The sequence below is a fragment of the Podarcis cretensis genome (assembly GCF_951804945.1).
Source record: "Podarcis cretensis genome assembly, chromosome: 7".
Classification (NCBI taxonomy): Eukaryota; Metazoa; Chordata; class Lepidosauria; order Squamata; family Lacertidae; genus Podarcis; species Podarcis cretensis.
This window is the reverse complement of record NC_137176.1, coordinates 1,359,103-1,378,597: the sequence shown is the minus strand read 5'-3', so window position 1 is coordinate 1,378,597 and position 19,495 is coordinate 1,359,103. Positions and strand designations below refer to the sequence as shown.

The 19,495-nt window shown below is 42.8% G+C and overlaps 1 protein-coding gene across 3 annotated transcripts in view; it reads right to left on the bottom strand.

Moving 5' to 3' along the window:
• Nucleotides 1-1,889: 1,889 nt before the first annotated feature.
• ADCY2 (adenylate cyclase 2) overlaps nt 1,890-19,495 on the bottom strand; it is a 136,154-nt gene continuing 118,548 nt past the window's right edge. For all 3 annotated transcript variants that reach the window (XM_079983482.1, XM_079983484.1, XM_079983483.1), the window contains 5 exons: nt 17,701-17,847; nt 15,800-15,907; nt 9,924-10,038; nt 3,475-3,599; nt 1,890-2,666 (listed from right to left, as the gene is read on the bottom strand). In XM_079983482.1, the coding sequence (XP_079839608.1) occupies nt 2,514-2,666; nt 3,475-3,599; nt 9,924-10,038; nt 15,800-15,907; nt 17,701-17,847 (648 nt within the window). In that variant the 3' untranslated portion in view covers nt 1,890-2,513. The remainder of the gene's footprint in view (nt 2,667-3,474; nt 3,600-9,923; nt 10,039-15,799; nt 15,908-17,700; nt 17,848-19,495) is intronic.

Sequence of the window (19,495 nt, the reverse complement as noted above, 5' to 3'; positions counted from 1 at the left end):
TTTTCCGATGTGGGTCTCCGCTTCGCCGTAGCGGACGACCCGTTTCCGCGGAGCTCCCTCTTCGCAGTTAGAAGAGGGCAGCCATTGCCGTTCGCGCCGCCTCCGGAAGTCCGTTCCAGACTTTTAAAAACAACCCCTAAAACAGCAATTTAACATGAACATGTAAAGAGACCATTGATCCATAAAATGAAAGCAAAAAACAATGCACTGTACTATAAAATAAAACAGTATTGCAGATGATAAATTTTTTAAAAAATTCATACTTGCACTGATGATAATCATTGTTTGGATGAGGGGCTTTTATTCATTTCTGGAGTCACAATCAATCTGAATTGTAGCTGAACTGGGTTCCACACAGTCACAAAAACAAATTAACCGAAAAAGACTCAAAAACCAAAAATGCAAAATAAATAGCAAAAACAAAGGCACCAAAATATAAGCTCCAAATACCACCTCAGAACACTGCAATCGGAAATGGAAGCCTTGAATTACAATGGGGGGATGGAAATTAGCAGTACAACAGGAAAAACAGAAACAGAAGCCTTGAATTACCATAGGGGACGCAAATTAGCAGCACAACAGTAAAAACAGAAGCTTAGGACTCAAAACGGAGCATGTTCGGCTTCCAAAAAAAAGTTCAAAAACCGGAACACATACTTCCAGTTTTGTAGCGTTCAGGTTTCAAGTTGTTCGTGAACTAAGCTGTTCAAAAACCAAGGTACCACTGTACTTAAAAGCTTTTCAGGGTTCTTGTACCTTTGAAATTAAACACTTATTTTCCGCAGGTCATCTGTTGTTACTGCTTCCTGTTGAACCCAACTGAGAGATTAGTGAGGAGGAGAGGAACACTGTTAGTTACTTGAATTGCTTCCCCGATTTGCTTGATTCTATTCCCAGTGTGGAGGAGATTTTAATTACTGATTTCCTTTCATTACTATTTTTTAAAGAGTGAACTGGTTCTAACAAGCACTAGGGAGGCTATAGGGTGAAACTAACCCACATGAAATAAGTGAAGTTGCTATCCAGTGTGGTGAGAGCCAGTGTGGTGTAGTGGTTAAGAGCGGTAGTCTCGTAATCTGGGGAACCGGGTTCGTGTCTCCGCTCCTCCACCTGCAGCTGCTGGGTGACCTTGGGCCAGTCACACTTCTCTGAAGTCTCTCAGCCCCACTCACCTCACAGAGGGTTTGTTGTGGGGGAGGAAGGGAAAGGAGAATGTTAGCTGCTTTGAGACTCCTTAAAGGGAGTGAAAAAAGGGACGCAGGTGGCGCTGTGGGTTAAAGCCTCAGCGCCTAGGGCTTGCCGATCGAAAGGTCGGCGGTTCGAATCCCTGCGGCGGGGTGCGCTCCCACGGCTCGGTCCCAGCGCCTGCCAACCTAGCAGTTCGAAAGCACCTCCGGGTGCAAGTAGATAAATAGGGACCGCTTACCAGCAGGAAGGTAAACGGCGTTTCCGTGTGCGGCTCTGGCTCTGGCTCTGGCCAGAGCAGCGATGTCACGCTGGCCACGTGACCCGGAAGTGTCTCCGGACAGCGCTGGCCCCTGGCCTCTTAAGTGAGATGGGCGCACAACCCCAGAGTCTGTCAAGACTGGCCCGTACGGGCAGGGGTACCTTTACCTTACCTAAAGGGAGTGAAAGGCAGGATATCAAATCCAAACTCCTTCTTCTTCACCATCATCCATAAGAGAGGTAAAGTATAAATTGCTGCATGGCCTCACATCCACCCTGGCTTGCCTGCCCCGTCTCTCCCCTGCCTCCTCTCCCTTCATGTCAGAAGTAAATTGTGAACTTATTGCGTCTGCCTTTTTTTAGGCTATAAAACATCACATACTTTGATGGTGCTGTATGTATTCATGCAAGAGTCGCAATAACCTCACATTGCAAGACAAAAGTACATATAAAGTTTTAATGAGTTAAACTTACAAAAGACAATGGCATCAAAACATTTGACACATTTTGTACAAAACTGGTCCTGCTCATCTATAGTTCTTTTGAGAAGGTGGTTAGTCAGGGGCTCCATTTCCTGTCCCTGGCATCTAGTGAACACACCTTAGTTGTAGTAGATGAAGGGACAGAATTAGAGGTTACAAATTCAGGACTAAAAGGTGATATTGGGGAGCTACCATACTTCCCACAACTTTCCATGCAGCTCCAGTTTTATTGCCATAAGATTTTTTTGTATTTTTTCTTCTTTCTTAAAACCGTCTTCCCCAAGGTCTCAGACCTTTAATGTCTCCAACTCCTGTCCAAATTTTCTCTTTTCCACTGAAGAGCTGACAGTGCAAGCTCAATCTTCCCAGCCCAGAGCATACCTTGTTTCGGCCATCCTGGAACATGAAGACTATTAAGGTCTCTGGATACAGAATGGTGGGAGGAGACTGTAAATATGACTACAGCAACATTTCTATGTACCAGAAAATTACACACATGTTCATGGTATGGGCTGAAAGAGACTTAAGAGAAAATGGGCAATGCTTCTTTTAAAATGCGGCACTGCCTGCAGCCGAGAGCCTGTTTCAGGACACCACGTTCCCTTGCGAGAGGGATTTTGTCATTTCTGTATGTACAAAATAGGTCTGCAACTCCCCTTTTCCTTTGACGTTAATTATGCCTCGGCAGGTGCAAATGTAGCCCAATGTTTGTAAAATGTTACTGGTCTCTTCTGTGACCTGCAATGCAAGAGACAGACAAGCACACCATACTTTAAGAAAAGGAAATCTCAAAGCCTGCCTCCCTCCCTCCCTCCCTCCCCCTCTTTGCCCTAAGTGACATAGCAGTGAGGGAAGCCCTTCATTGGACTGTTTTACTTCACACAGGGCCTCGTTTTTGCTAATCTTAATGGACAGGTGAGTGAATACAATCACAGAAGATCCACCACAAATAATTTACACAACAGGATAAAAACAGCACCTTGAACTGAACAGTTTCTAAAAAACTTTGAAATATATAAATAAAAATGTAACCCACCCCCAAGCATATCTACAACTTCTATCAATTCACAGGAAAAAACAGCAGCAGCAGCAGCAGCAACAACAACAGACAATGCTGTCATCTCTTGGAATCAGTTCCTCCATCACCACCCTGCAGCCGCCACCACCATCACACCCCAAAGTTTGCTCCAGAGAATTATGGGCCCCTCAAAAGAAGAGATGGCGAGTGGATGGAGTTGGAATTACTGAAAATTGCTTTCCTCCCCATTCTGCCGATGGTAGATTCCCTGTCAGCTGAGCAACCCTGTTGGATACCCACCTAATAAAAAATGTTGAAGTATGATTTTGGATCAGATTTTAACCAATGAACCTTCAACTAACCTACAAGTTGTCCCCCCCCCCCCCCAGCTGTGCTGCTGCTGTCTTCACTTGATGAGCTTCCCCCATGTGTGTCATAGCCTGTATCTTTGCCTGCGAGGGACTTTTAGTGGGAAGATTCCCCTGCTGTGCAGGGGCACTTGAGTAAAAACACAAATAGAAGCCAAACCTGAATTTTATCTAAGACACCGGTGCTATCCATTCTGCTGGCCACATTTACAGTGTTGCCCCAGATATCGTACTGTGGCTTCTGTGCTCCAATGACACCCGCAATTACAGGTCCATGGTTAATTCCTGTAAAGAAGATGGCAAATTAAGGGTGGTCCCCCTCACCAAATATATATTTTTTAATGCTACAAATTGCAGACCTCCCTGGAGGAAACATAAATGTTTTGAAACACATAGGCACATCTGGTGGCTTTGCTGTCAAATCTGGGGTCTGGAGTTATGCAGAATTTATTCCTATGGCTGGGATTCAGATCAAATTAATATTTACTTTATTAATAATAGTATTGTTCATTTAATAAATTAAATTTATTAAATTTAATAATAGTAAATTTAATAAATTTAATAATAGTAAATTTAATAAATTTAATAAACTTAATAAATTAAAGTAAATTTAATAAATTTAATTTATTAAATTTAATAATAGTATTGTTCATTTTTAAAAGGGACGCCCTAGGACTTGCCGATCGCATGGTCGGCGGTTCGAATCCCTGCGGCGGGGTGCGTTCCCGTCGTTCGGTCCCAGCGCCTGCTAACATAGCAGTTTGAAAGCACCCCCGGGTGCAAGTAGATAAATAGGGACCGCTTACCGGCGGGAAGGTAAACGGCGTTCCGTGTGCTGCGCTGGCTCGCCAGATGCAGCTTGTCACGCTAGCCACGTGACCCGGAAGTGTCAGCGCTGGCTCCCGGCCTACAGAGTGAGATGAGTGCACAACCCTAGAGTCTGGCAAGACTGGCCCGAATGGGCAGGGGTACCTTTACCTTTACCTTTACTTATTGTTCATTTAAGAAGTGCAAAATTCCATCAAATAAGCATTGAACAATTATAATGGGAAAATTGAGAAGTATTAATGCATTGACGGAACAACATAGGCAATACTAGGGAATGTGTTAAGATGCCAGCACAGATTTGTATGAGGCTGATGATTATCTTTCTATGGCAGAGCTGTAAAGCATTTGCTGTGGAAATGAGTATCGCTTTGTTACTGATTTGTATTACCTACTTTTTGTTTCCTAGGAATATGTCATATAATTGGAACACACTGAACACTGCTCTGCTAATGAATGACTAGGAAGCATTATATATAAAATCAAAATATTTGTTAGAAGTGTAACAGCTTTATTTTTACAAGTTGCCCCATCTTTTTTCTGAGGGAAAGTATCATTTGTGCCTTTAAAAAAAAGGTTTTCCTTGATGTTATTTAGAAGCTCTACATTACAGGTTTCTGAAGGAAAGTGTTTGCAAGTGTACTCCAAAAGTAGTGGGTGGCTGAGGGCAACTTGGGGCTCATCCACACTAGAAAGGCTGGGTCCAAGCAGTTTTCCATTTGTCTCCTGCTTTCTATGCAATGGTCATAGTAGTTCTGCCTTTGGCCTGCCACTTTCCCCAGAAAATCCGCTCTTTAGCATTAAATTGGAACAAAAGGCAATCTACAGAAAAGCCAACTGCTTTTTGTTTCGATTCAGTGCTGTGTCTCTTAGTTTCAAAGCATTCTTCCACAACCTGCTTCTGCCACTAGGTGACACTATAAGCTAAAATGAACAGAATCAGCCAGTGAGCAAAACTAGAATTATACAAACTGGGGTGGGGGTGGGCAGCGAGAACTCCAGAAAGAAAAATACTGTTACATTAAACATGAAATATTTCATATTTATTTATAGGTTGGTTCCATTTTCTTGCATACATTTAAAACTTCTGAAGCCTTCAAAAATAAATGGCATTACTAAAAGGATATTAAAATCCTGGAATGACCCCTCTATCAGTCAGTCAGGAATTTAATTTTCTGCTGTTGCATTCTACAAACCCTGGATATTTTGGGAAGATGGCAGTATTTGAATTTATGTGAATTTGCTGCGTAAGTATATAAATGAAAATAAGAGAATGAAAAAATGCAGTTAAGTAGAACAGAGAATTGTGTGGTTTGTTGTTGTTTTTTTAAAAAAAGGTTTAAGATTTCTGAGTGAAAGCAAGCAAGCAGGAGAGAAGAACTCGAACCTCCATTAGGTGGGATTCTGCCCACACCTCTAAGGTGATATGACACCCTCTTGCTTGGAAATGGATTTATTATCTCGTTTTTATGTTCCTTTTAAAAAGGAATTACCAAGATAGGAAAAGAGGGAGTAGAATCATAGAATCATAGAGTTGGAAGAGACCACGTCGCGGTGGTCGGGTCCTCGAACCACAACAGATAATTCAACAGTCAGTCTGTGAGCATTTAGAAGAGGATGCTGTGATTAATAAGACCCAGCATGGGTTTCTCAAAAATAAGTCATGCCAGACCAATCTGATTTCTTTTTTTGATGGAATTACAAGCTTGGTGGATCAAGGAAATGCCGTGGACATAGTATATCTTGATTTCAGTAAGGCTTTCTTGTGGAGATGAGGTAACTGCGAGATGGATTTGTAGCTGGTTGACTGACTGAACTCAAAGAGTACTCATTAATGGTTCCTTGTCATCTTGGAAAAAAGTGACAAGTGGGGTGCCGCAGGGTTCTGTCCTGGGCCCATTGTTGGTCAATGTCTTTGTAAATGACTTGGATGAAGGAATTGAGGGGATGCTCATCAAATTTGCAGATGACACCAATTTGGGAGGGGTAGCTAATGCCTCAGAAGAAAGAATCAGAATTCAAAATGACTGTAACAGATTGGAGAACTGGGCGCAAGCTAACAAAATGAATTTCAGTGGAGACAAATGTCAGGCTCTGCACTTAGGCAGGAAGAACCAGATGCACATATATAGGATGGGGGACAACTGGCTTACTAGCGGTACATGCGAAAAGGATCTAGGGGTCTTGGTGGACCACAAGCTTAACATGAGTCAACAGTGTGATGCAGCAGCAAAAAAGAGCTAATGCTATTCTTGGCTGCATCAACAGAAGTCTTAACGTCCAGATCAAGGGAAGTAACAGTACCACTCTAGTCTGCCTTGATCAGACCGCACTTGGAATACTGTGTCCAATTTTGGGCACCACAATTTAAGAAGGATGTTGACAAGCTGGAAGGTGAGCAGAGGAGGGCAACCAAGATGATCAAGGGTCTGGAAACCAAGCCTTATGAGGAGTGCTTGAAGGAAGCTGGGTATGTTTAGCCTGGAAAAGAGATGACCAAGATAGCCATCTTCAAATATCTCAAAGGCCGTCACGTGGAGGGTGGAACAAACTTGTTTTCTCCTGCTCTGGAGGGTAGGACTCGAACCAATGGCTTCAAGTTGCAAGAAAGGAGATTCCAACTAAACATTCGAAAAAACTTTCTGACAGTAAGAGCTGTTCAGCAGTGGCACAGACTCCCACGAGAGGTGATGGATTCTCCTTCCTTGGAGGTTTTTAAGCAGAGTGGCCATCTCTCATGGATGCTTTAGCTGAAATTCCTGCACTGCAGGGGATGGGACTAAGATTCTATGATTCTAACTTTCAAGAAAAAGTACAATATATTAAAGAAGAGTGTATTACATAGCATGATTCTACATGCTCAAACTTTTAGAGTGTGTCCAAAAAAGAAAAAAATCCCACAATATGTATTGAATTCCTCTTATTTATAACAATATTTATGCTGTCAAAGCAGTCTGGTTAATTTCACACACACAAAAAGAAGTAACTCAAATCAGTGTTTCCCTTAGATGTTATAATATAGGAACTTGCAGAGCTCTGCTGGATCCCCCGATCTAGTTCCAGAGTTGTTTCCACAATTTCCACCGAGATGCCTATGAGCAGCACATGAGCACAGCAGAACTCTCCCAGTCACATTTCCCAGATATCAGCATTCAGAGGCATATTCTCTCTGATGCTAAGGCGTTCATCTAACCATCAGGAATACCAGCCATTGCTTTAGCCTTATCCTCCAAGAATCTAACCATCTTTTTAAAAATTGTGTCAAGTTGGCACCTATCTCTATGTCTTGAGGCAGGAAATCTCATCATTTTAACTATGCACTGCGTGAAGAACTGCCTCCTATGGTCTGTCCTGAATCATCTGCCTTTCAGCTTCATGGGAAGACCCTGGGTCCTAGTATAAGAGAGTGAGAGAAACTGTACAAGCAGGTCTTTTTTAAAAAAAATTCTTCCAGGCAACTTCCCAAAGAAAATAAAACTGACAACCTGTTTTTGCCTTTCCCTTCCTGCCTTAATTTTCCAGTTTAGGAACTTGAGAACAGTGATAACAGCAGCTTTCTCTATTAATATAATTTTATTTACGGTACTTTTAATATTTTTGCACTGCCTTTTTGAAAGCCACGAAGATGGTGTACAAGAGATCAAGTATGAAAGCAACGTCATGAAACATTGAAAAAAGGTAAAGGTAAAGGACCCCTGACAGTTAAGTCCAGTCGCGAACACTCCAGCGTTTGTCCGCAAACAGTTTTTCCAGGTCATGTGGCCAGCATGACTAAGCCGCTTCTGGCGAACCAGAGCAGCACACGGAAATGCCGTTTACCTTCCCGGCGGAGCGGTACCTATTTATCTACTTGCACTTTGACGTGCTTTCGAACTGCTAGGTTGGCAGGAGCAGGGACCGAGCAACGGGAGCTCACCCCGTCGTGAGGATTCGAACCACCGACCTTCTGATCGGCAAGCCATAAAAAGGAACACTGATGAAAAATATATAAAAGGCCAAATTACAATCATATTTGCTTTCTAGAATCTCTGTTTATAATGTTTAATTGTTCTTTAACAATGTTTAATTTTTTTAGTGACATCCTTCACCCTGTTTTTAGCTGTTTTTATTTTATCTGTAAGCCACTTTGAGTCCCTATTAGGGAATCTGGCAGATATAGATAGATTACAGTGATACATCAGTTTACTAACTTAATCCATTCTGGAGGTCCGTTCTTAAACCAAATCGTTCTTAAACCAAGGCACCCTTTCCCTAATGAGGCCTCCCGCCACCGGTGTTCAGCTTCCGTTCTTCCGGGGCAAAGTTCGCTAACCGGAACACCTACTTCCGGTTTTGCGGAGTTCATTGTCCGAAGTTTTCATTAACAGGGCTGTTCGTAGACCGAGGTACCACTGTATATCCTTGATTTAATTCATTATGAACCATTGTTCTTCAGATACTGGCTGCCGTCACACATTTTGGTAAGCCATAATGTACAGAAGTGAGTTATTTGTTTGTTCTGTGAGGAAACAAGCCATGACCCCCAAGTTGTGTTAAATTTGAAGCAGCAATTGTGGACTGCTTTGCTCCCCAAAAGCACAAGATGTGCTCTTGACCTATTGATCATGGTTTGTTGGAGTACAACAGGCTAAGCTAGGAACCATTGTTTGTTCCCTCCCAGAGCAAAGAAAGCATAATTTGCTTGTACACAGTAAACAATTGTTTATGGCTTATTTTGATGTGTGATTAGTAGGGTTATAACTTTTTTACAACCTCATGTGCTGTAGCTTAGTTAGATTAACTTTTGCCTAAAAACAAAGCAATGAACTGTCATTTGAAAAAAGCTTACCCCAAAATCAATAAATCGATTTTAGTATATGTAACTGTCTAATGTATTGTGTCATTATTGTGCCATTATACATAATAATAATTATGCATTATAATACAGGAAAATAGCTTGCAAATTTTCTAATACTTGTACAATGTTCTGTTCATTGTATATCAATTCTTATTGCTTAGAATCATCATCATCATCATTTATACCCCGCCACTCTGGCTGGGTTTCCCCAGCCACTCTGGGTGGCTCCCAACAAAATATTAAAAATAGAATCAAACATTAAAAACTTCCCTAAACAGGGCTGCCTTCAGATGTCTTCTAAAAGTCAGATAGTTGTTTCTTTCCTTGACATCTGATGGGAGTGTGTTCCACTGAGAAGGCCCTCTGCCTGGTTGCAATTCTTCTTTGTTTCTGCTGCAAGCATCATAAAGTTCCCACATCACTTTGATTGCGCCTTCTGCACACTGCTTGCTTCTTGGTATCTGGAGGATGGATGGCCCCTGCTTCCAGTGAGTCTCCAATACCCACAATGCTTTTTTTCAAAAAAAGGTTTCAATATTTCTGACAAGTTCTTGAAGTCATTTTCAATGAGTGGTAATGTTGCATATATGGTGATTCCCACTTTTCATTTTGGGGTGACCTTTTTTCACAGCTCAGAAGAAATAGTCCCTTTTCAGTGTTTCTAAGCAAATACTGAAAAGGGACTATTTTTTTTTGAAATAAAGTCCATTTTTAAAAACGGGAAAAAATCCATTTTTTTGAAAATCAAAAAGTTATAACCCTAGTGATCACGGCCACAGCCTCACAATATTCAATGCAGTGATGTGCTGAAATTAGCAATGAGGGGGGAAGTTCTGCAAACACAATGCTGGAATAACAAAGTGGAGGAACTTGAACTGTTAGCACTGTATTAAAAAAGGATATTATTGCTGTACTTGGAGACAAGACAAAATATTTATGCTGCTTACCTACGCGTAGCTTGAAGTCATTGAAGGAATGCTTGTTTATGACATCCAGTTTTGCTCCCAGGGCAAATGCAAACTCCACCATAGTCCCAATATGCATGTATTGTCTGTCAGGCTCCTGGATGTAAACACATAGACATATCCTGTAATGCCACTGCAATTATCAAAGAATCCTCAATAGAGATTTGCTCTCTGTAAATTTTGCAATTTACTGAAAACTTACAAGAAGTCAGTGTTTTAATTCTAGAGTTACAACCCTATATACTTTTACTTGTTCCAGCAGAATCACAGTACTTTGGATTTATTCCTGATCAAAGTGGGATATAAACTAACAAAAATAAAAATTTAATTAATTAAATTGAGCTCAGTGTGATTTATTTCTGAGTAAACATGCATAGGATTGGGCTGTATGCTATTTACGCCTGCGCACAGCTCAGTTTTGTATCAGCTATGTCCTTATGGAAAATCAATGTGCCTGGTCAAAATGGGTCCTGGAATGGCTCCGAGTGCTTGTTGGCCCCTGGGTAAGAGATCTGCTTTTGGTTCCCAGTAAGTAACAGACTCGCAGCTCCCCTTGCAAGAACAGGTCACTCCCTCCCTTCTATGATCCTTTCCCTCTTTGCTCCCCTGCTGGTCTCCTGAATGATGGGAAGTGCAGGAAAGAGGATAAGGAATTGTGCTGGGTCTAAAGCTGGACGCTATGTTGGCCCTAGACATTTTGGCACCTGAGGCGAACCACAAAATGGTGCATCCTCCTGCGAGGGAAGAAGGGGTGAGTGAACATCTACACTGGGAACAAGTGGGTGGGGAGGGGAGAGAATAAAGAGCTTCATTGGGAACAAGGGTGGGAGGGCCCAGCAGTGCCTCCTATTTGCTTAGAGGCTGCTGCGCAAGTGGCATGGGGGAGGCTGCCAGGGAGGTGGCAGAGCTGCTGCCATCACCATGGGCAACACATTCCTTGGAGACTGGATTTCCTGTCTCTCTGGGTCAGGCCACCCAAGGCGGTGGCCTCGCTTTGCCTCCTGGGTGGACCAGCCCTAGCTTGATGCAATAGGCCCTTCAAGTCTCGGGCCTTAAGACAACGGCAAATGGGTCACCTGTGCACGCTCTCAGTTCCAGGTGGCACTGCCCATTTCATACCGTACAGATAGAGGGAGCCATCCCACCTGAGAGGCTCATATCTGTTCATTTGTGAGAGGGGAGGGCCCAGCTGTTTTTTTTTTTGTGCCAGGTCTTCACACATACTTAATGTACACCAGTGCACAGGACCCTCTGAGCTGCAACCGTGGACTGTAGGAGAATAGGATTGAGCTGTTTTAATGTTCTGTGAATATGAAGCATGATTCTTCAAAAATATCCTACTTTCTCTATAGGCATAAATCCATTCTCACTCAGAAGCTGAGTGGAAAGCGAAGGAGAAAGAAATAAAGGGTGGGGTTGAAGTGTGGATGGTTTTTTTTTTTGGGGGGGGGGGTAAAGTTTAGCACCACTTCACAAAATGTAGATGAATCATAGAATCATAGAATCATAGAGTTGGAAGAGACGACAAGGGCCATCGAGTCCAACCCCCTGCCAAGCAGGAAACACCATCAGAGCACTCCTGACATATGGTTGTCAAGCCTCTGCTTAAAGACCTCCAAAGAAGGAGACTCCACCACACTCCTTGGCAGCAAATTCCACTGTCAAACAGCTCTTACTGTCAGGAAGTTCTTCCTAATGTTTAGGTGGAATCTTCTTTCTTGTAGTTTGGATCCATTGCTCCGTGTCCGCTTCTCTGGAGCAGCAGAAAACAACCTTTCTCCCTCCTCTATGTGACATCCTTTTATATATTTGAACATGGCTATCATATCACCCCTTAACCTCCTCTTCTCCAGGCTAAACATGCCCAGCTCCCTTAGCCATTCCTCATAAGGCATCGTTTCCAGGCCTTTGACCATTTTGGACATGTTCCAGTTTGTCAGTGTCCTTCTTGAACTGTGGTGCCCAGAAGTGGACACAGTACTCCAGGTGAGGTCTGACCAGAGCAGAATACAGTGGCACTATTACTTCCCTTGATCTAGATGCTATACTCCTATTGATGCAGCCCAGAATTGCATTGGCTTTTTTAGCTGCTGCATTTTAGCTGCCGCATTGCATTGGCTTTTTTGAGATTCTTCAAATATTGGAACACCAGGGAAATTATGCAGGAATATCATTTTGCCTACCCACCCACCCACATTAGGCATTGCTCTATAATGCTGTAACAGCAATAAAGAAATAAAACACTGTTCTGTAATAGCAGGGTGTTTATGCAGGGAATGAAAAGCATATTCAGAGTTAGAAAATCCAAGTGCTTGAGTGTTGTGTTTCATTGGAGGGGAACTGTCTTAACTGTATTTCCTGAGATCAGGAGCCAAAAGTTGCACGTTGTTGTTGTTTAGTCGTTTAGTCGTGTCCGACTCTTCGTGACCCCATGGACCAGAGAACGCCAGGCACTCCTGTCCTCCACTGCCCCCCGCAGCTTGGTCAGACTCATGCTGGTAACCTCGAAAACACTATCCAACCATCTCGTCCTCTGTCGCCCCCTTCTCCTTGTGCCCTCCATCTTTCCCAACATCAGGGTCTTCTCCAGGGAGTCTTCTCTTCTCATGAGGTGGCCAAAGTACTGGAGCCTCAGCTTCACAATCTGTCCTTCCAGTGAGCACTCAGGGCTGATTTCCTTCAGAATGGAGAGGTTTGATCTTCTTGCAGTCCATGGGACTCTCAAGAGTCTCCTCCAGCACCATAATTCAAAAGCATCAATTCTTCGGCGATCAGCCTTCTTTATGGTCCAGCTCTCACTTCCATACATCACTACTGGGAAAACCATAGCTTTAACTATACGGACCTTTGTTGGCAAGGTGATGTCTCTGCTTTTTAAGACGCTGTCTAGGTTTGCCATCGCCTTTCTCCCCAGGAGCAGGCGTCTTTTAATTTCGTGGCTGCTGTCACCATCTGCAGTGATCATGGAGCCCAAGAAAGTAAAATCTCTCACTCCCTCCATTTCTTCCCCTTCTATTTGCCAGGAGGTGATGGGACCAGTAGCCATGATCTTCGTTTTTTGATGTTGAGCTTCAGACCATATTTTGCACTCTCCTCTTTCATCCTCAATAAAAGGTTTTTTAATTCCTCCTCACTTTCTGCCATCAAGGTTGTGTCATCTGCATATCTGAGGTTGTTGATATTTCTTCCGGCAATCTTAATTCCGGCTAGGGATTCATCCAGCCCAGCCTTTCGCATGATGCATTCTGCATATAAGTTAAATAAGCAGGGAGACAAAATGCAGCCTTGTCGTACTCCTTTCCCAATTTTGAACCAATCAGTTGTTCCATATCCAGTTCTAACTGCAGCTTCTTGTCCCACATAGAGATTTCTCAGGAGACAGATGAGGTGATCAGGCACTCCCATTTCTTTAAGAACTTGCCATAGTTTGCCATGGTCGACACAGTCAAAGGCTTTTGCATAGTCAATGAAGCAGAAGTAAATGTCTTTCTGGAACTCTCTAGCTTTCTCCATAATCCAGCGCATGTTTGCAATTTGGTCTCTGGTTCCTCTGCCTATTCTAAATCCAGCTTGCACTTCTGGGAGTTCTCGGTCCACATACTGCTTGAGCCTTCCTTGTAGAATTTTAAGCATAACCTTGCTAGCGTGAGAAATTAGTGCAATTGTGCGATAGTTGGAGCATTCTTTGGCACTGCCCTTCTTTGGGATTGGGATGTAGACTGATCTTCTCCAATCTTCTGGCCACTGCTGAGTTTTCCAAACTTGCTGGCATATTGAGTGTAGCACCTTAACAGCATCATCTTTTAAAATTTTAAATAGTTCAGCTGGAATACCATCACTTCCACTGGCCTTGTTATTTGCAGTGCTTTCTAAGGCCCATTTGACTTCACTCTCCAGGATGTCTGGCTCAAGGTCAGCAACCACACTACCTGGGGTATATGAGACATCCGTTTCTTTCTGGTATAATTCCTCTGTGTATTCTTGCCACCTCTTCTTGATGTCTTCTGCTTCTGTTAGGTCCTTTCCACTTTTGTCCTTTATTATGGAAATCTTTGTACGAAATGTTCCTTTCATATCTCCAATTTTCTTGAACAGATCTCTGGTTCTTCCCATTCTATTGCTTTCCTCTATTTCTTTGCATTGCTTGTTTAAGAAGGTCTTCTTGTCTCTCCTTGCTATTCTTTGGAAATCTGCATTCAATTTCCTGTATGTTTCACGATCTCCCTTGCATTTTGCTTGCCTTCTCTCCCCCGCTATTTGTAAGGCCTCATTGGACAGCCACTTTGCTTTCTTGCATTTCCTTTTCATTGGGATGGTTTTCGTTGCTGCCTCCTGTATAATGTTACGAGCCTCCATCCATAGTTCTTCAGGCACTCTGTCCACCAAATCTAAATCCTTAAACCTGTTCCTCACTTCCACTGTGTATTCATAAGGGATTTGACTTAGATTGTATCTTACCGGCCCAGTGGTTTTTCCTACTTTCTTCAGTTTAAGCTTGAATTTTGCTATAAGAAGCTGATGATCTGAGCCACAGTCAGCTCCAGGTCTTGTTTTTGCTGACTGTATAGAGCTTCTCCATCTTTGGCTGCAGAGAATATAATCAATCTGATTTCGATGCTGCCCATCTGGTGATGTCCATGTGTAGAGTCGTCTCTTGTGTTGTTGGAAAAGCGTGTTTGTGATGACCAGCTTGTTCTCTTGACAGAACTCTATTAGCCTTTGCCCTGCTTCGTTTTGATCTCCAAGGCCAAACTTGCCAGTTGTTCCTTTTATCTCTTGACTCCCTACTTTAGCATTCCAATCCCCTATAATGAGAAGAACATCCTTCTTTGGTGTCACTTCTATAAGGTGTTGTAAGTCTTCATAGAATTGGTCAATTTCAGTTTCTTCAGCACCAGTAGTTGGTGCATAAACTTGGATTACTGTGATGTTAAAAGGTCTGCCTTGGATTCGTATCGAGATCATTCTATCATTTTTGAGATTGCATCCCAGTACAGCTTTTGCCACTCTTTTGTTGACTATGAGGGCCACTCCATTTCTTTTACGGGTTTCTTGCCCACAGTAGTAGATATGATGGTCATCCGAACTGAATTCACCCATTCCCGTCCATTTTAGTTCACTGATGCCCAGGATGTCAATATTTATTCTTGCCATCTCATTTTTGACCACCTCCAACTTACCCATGTTCATGGTTCTTACATTCCAGGTTCCTATGCAATATTTTTCTTTACAGCATTGGACTTTCCTTTCGCTTCCAGGCATATCCGCAGCTGAGCGTCCTTTCGGCTTTGGCCCAGCCGCTTCATCAGCTCTGGATCTACTTGTACTTGCCCTCCGCTCTTCCCCAGTAGCATGTTGGACGCCTTCCGACCTGAGGGGCTCATCTTCCAGCGTCATAACTTTTATATGCCTGTTGTCTTTGTCCATGGAGTTTTCTTGGCAGGGATACTGGAGTGGCTTGCCGGTTCCTCCTCCAGGTGGATCACGTTTGGTCAAAACTCTCCACTATGACCTGTTCATCTTGGGTGCCCTGCTCGGCATAGTTCATAGCTTCTCTGAGTTCTTCAAGCCCCTTCGCCACGGCAAGGCAGTGATCCATGAAGGGGAAAAAGTTGCACATGAAAAAGTTGCACAGGCGCATGCAAATGTTTCTGCGAACACTGGCATAGCTGAAGTTGGCAAGCCTCATCTGGGATGCTCCTAATATTCCTCCCAAGTTTTGGGAGCAGCTTTTCAGAGCCTTTGAACCGGCTTGGTGGGGAGATGACTTAGAAGCTTCACTGCATTCCCAGATGTGTCCTTTTGCACCCCAGACCACATATGGTCCCTACAAAGTGGACACAGTAACTTTGACGTACCTGACTATGTTCCTGGCTGGGCATTGCACTTAGCCCTGTGGCTGCCATGTAAGTGCTCCCAATGGTCTTGATCTTTTCAACGCCGCTAAATTTGGGTTTCGACAATAGCTGTGAAGAAATAAGGCACTCAGGTGTCTGATAGCCAAATAATGCATCAGCATTGTTAATACCCACGCTTCCCAGGGCTGCTTCCGGGCTGCACTTGTTTGGAGCATCTTTCAAGCACATTTAGCAGATCCAGAAGCAGCCAAACTAGTTGAGACAGTAGTAAAGCCTTTTATTTTAAGTTTGGCCCAATCTCACATAGGACACGGGTAGGGGATCATAGTTTACAGCAAAAGGTGCCTGCAGGTGAGAATAGCTCCCTGAAACCCAACACATTCTGAGCCTTAATGCAACTCTTGGTTTCACTGAGAAACTATTTTAACATTTTGCAAAAGGAGCTCTGGCAATTCATTTTCTGCAGTCAGTGTTACTGCGACATCTGGATTTGCGGTGCTGTTCTCTTCAGTGGTGGCTCATATAAACTGCCTTAGGCATTTTGATAAGGTAGAGTGCTGCTTTTGTGGTGGGGGACTTCTCATCTGACCTGTCTTTGTCACAACCTCTGCTGTTTCCTCTCTGCTGCAGTTTGGCCTCCACCAAATTCATCTCCCTGCCCACTAGTCAATGTGATTTACATAGTTATTCATGTAAATTAAGAACTTAAATGTAATTAATGATGCAATTATTTCCACACCACTCATTTCAATAATGCCAAGGACATTCATCTCAATGCAAAGGAATCTAGAATGAATCATAACCTAGAATTCTGGTAAAAACAAAATAAAAAAAATCCTTCCAGTAGCACCTTAAAGACCAACTAAGTTAGTTCTTGGTATGAGCTTTCGTGTGCATGCACACTTCTTCTGAAAGCTCATACCAAGAACTAACTTAGTTGGTCTTTAAGGTGCTACTGGAAGGAATTTTTTTATTTTGTTTTGACTATGGCAGACCAACACGGCTACCTATCTGTAACTAGAATTCTGGTAAACATCAAAAACCACTACTGGCCATTTAGGAACGCAAAAGTCATCCATGTGCCCCTTAAATGCTGCATGGAAAATGATGCCATTTTATGCAGAAGTGCCTATAAAGACTGCATTGGTGTGTAACTCCACATTTCTACAGCAGCTGGTGCCCTCTCAAATTCAGAGTGCAGCTTCTGCCAGTACAAGCCTCTGCCAGTATTGGCTGTGCTGGATAGGAATTATTATTATTATTATTATTATTATTATTATTATTATTATTTCTTTCCTTTATTTATTCTATTGTATTTTATTATTTGATTATAGAAAAAACCCTCAAAGTGGTTTACTAAAGATAAAAAGTAAAATCAATGGAAGTTTACAACCCAAAGCTTAAAATATACAAAAGTTAAAATACTCAAACAGATTAAATCACATTTTTACATTCCTTTACCTGTCACAGAATTGCTCTACAAGTCACTATCCTGTGTGTCAAGCCATAAACATTGCTGATTCTCGCTTGAGTCTTCCTAGGCCCTGGTCAGATTTATAAGCCCTTCCTACATAATCTTACGAGACACCGGAGGGTCTTGTATGGGCTATACTTATAAGAGATGACTCAAAGGTTGGTGTAAAAATATCTATCACACAATTCCAAGAGACATGGAGGCAACAGCTTCTTCCGCCTTAGAAGGATAAGCAAGTTTTAGGCTTACAAACAAAACATGGAGGCCATAGTCCAGCATAGAGTTAAATGTGTTTAAGTTAACTGATTTAAATGGAATAAAATGCACTTAAATCTGTTTTGAATTGGGGCCACAATGTGGGAAACTCTTCTGTAACGAAATAATTTCTTGCTTGTCCTTTAGCCAAACACAGACATGATGTACTTACATCATCAAAGTCAGCAATGATCTCATTTAGAAGCCGGAGGCATTCTAAGCCCTCTTTGTTGACATCAGATTCTGTATAAAATTCTTTGAAATCTGGAATGGAGGCAAACATGACGCAAACACAGTCATATGATTGGTGGTATAAATCCTGTTCAAGAGAGAAGAATGAGAAACCAGTCACAAAATGTTCTCAGTAGAAGGCGTTCATAAAATGAAGTACAGATTGGAAAGAAAAAGGATGGATGAAAAGTTCGTGTGCTTGCACATATTTAGTACAAAGATAATTTGCTGATGTTTTACTACTTTTTGCTTTATAATAAGCCATGCCCATCCATGAATAATTTCTTCAAGTTAAAGGTAAAGGTACCCCTGCCCGTACGGGCCAGTCTTGCCAGACTCTAGGGTTGTGCGCTCATCTCACTCTATAGGCCGGGAGCCAGCGCTGTCCGCAGACACTTCCGGGTCATGTGGCCAGCGTGACAAGCTGCATCTGGCGAGCCAGCGCAGCACACGGAACGCCGTTTACCTTCCCGCTGGTAAGCGGTCCCTATTTATCTACTTGCATCCGGGGGTGCTTTCGAACTGCTAGGTTGGCAGGCGCTGGGACAGAACAACGGGAGCGCACCCCACCACGGGGATTCGAACCGCCGACCATGCGATCGGCAAGTCCTAGGCGCTGAGGTTTTACCCACAGCGCCACCCGAGTCCCTTAATTAACCTGTTTTATTCAGTTAAAGTACCTCTCTATATAACTGGCTACACATTTTACACCAGTGGATATATTGGAAACAGCTCGGTGATATTCAAGGAACAGGTTTACCAAGCAGGTGACAAAAGCCCTGAAGCCTTGCACCTGACTTGATCCCATTTCTAGTGCAGTGCAAAAGGACCAGAACATTGTTCTAGTGAAACTGAAGGATTTCTGTCATTTGGAAGCCTGGCAACCATGACACTGTTTTCTCAATCTTTTTAATTAAGTTGGAAGTGCTTGAAAAATGCTACAGCAAAAGGAAGTCAAAGTTACTTATCATCATCATCAAAGCTCTTCATCACTTCTAGGCAAGAAAAATGGAAATGAATACTTTTCCAGAGGCCCATTTCCTCCAATGTACAAAAGAAGAGAGCTGCCAGGTCAAGCCAAAGGCCCTTCCAGCATCCTGTTTTCAAAAGTGCCAACCAGATGCTGATGCCCACAAGCAGAGCACAAATGCAAACTCTTCCATAGTTGTCCCTCAGCAACTGGTAACTCACAGATAAAAACTGCTTGTTCAGAGCAGACATAATGCAAGAAGGTATCATTGAGAAAGCAGTAATCTCCTAACATCGTTAAATATCAACAGACTCTAGAACACAAATAGTGCTATTTGGACTGAGTATGTTTGGTCTCTTTACGAAGTTTGTCACCAAAATCTTCACTGATGTTTCTCTCATATTGGTCATCACTGCAAAGGTCATCATTTGCTATGGCTCACGACATAATAGCTGGGGATGTTTCCTCAATAGGCTTTCTCCCCTCCCTTTTTTATCAAAGATTTTCTTGTTTTACAAAAGTGTTTGCAATGTCTGCTTTCTTAATGGGCAACCTATGTCCAAGTGGGCCTAGGGAACAGTGCCTTTCCAGTGTGTTTGAGGGACTAGAAAAAAATATTTGGAGTTGGTACATAGACCTCAGGAGAGACAGAGGTCTGATTTTTGCAGCCGGCTTGCAAAAAGCAACCACAGAATTGGAGGACTCCAAAGACACATTGATCGCTTTGGAAAGGGTGGACCTGTGGCAGCTTCTCAAAGGCTTGCAT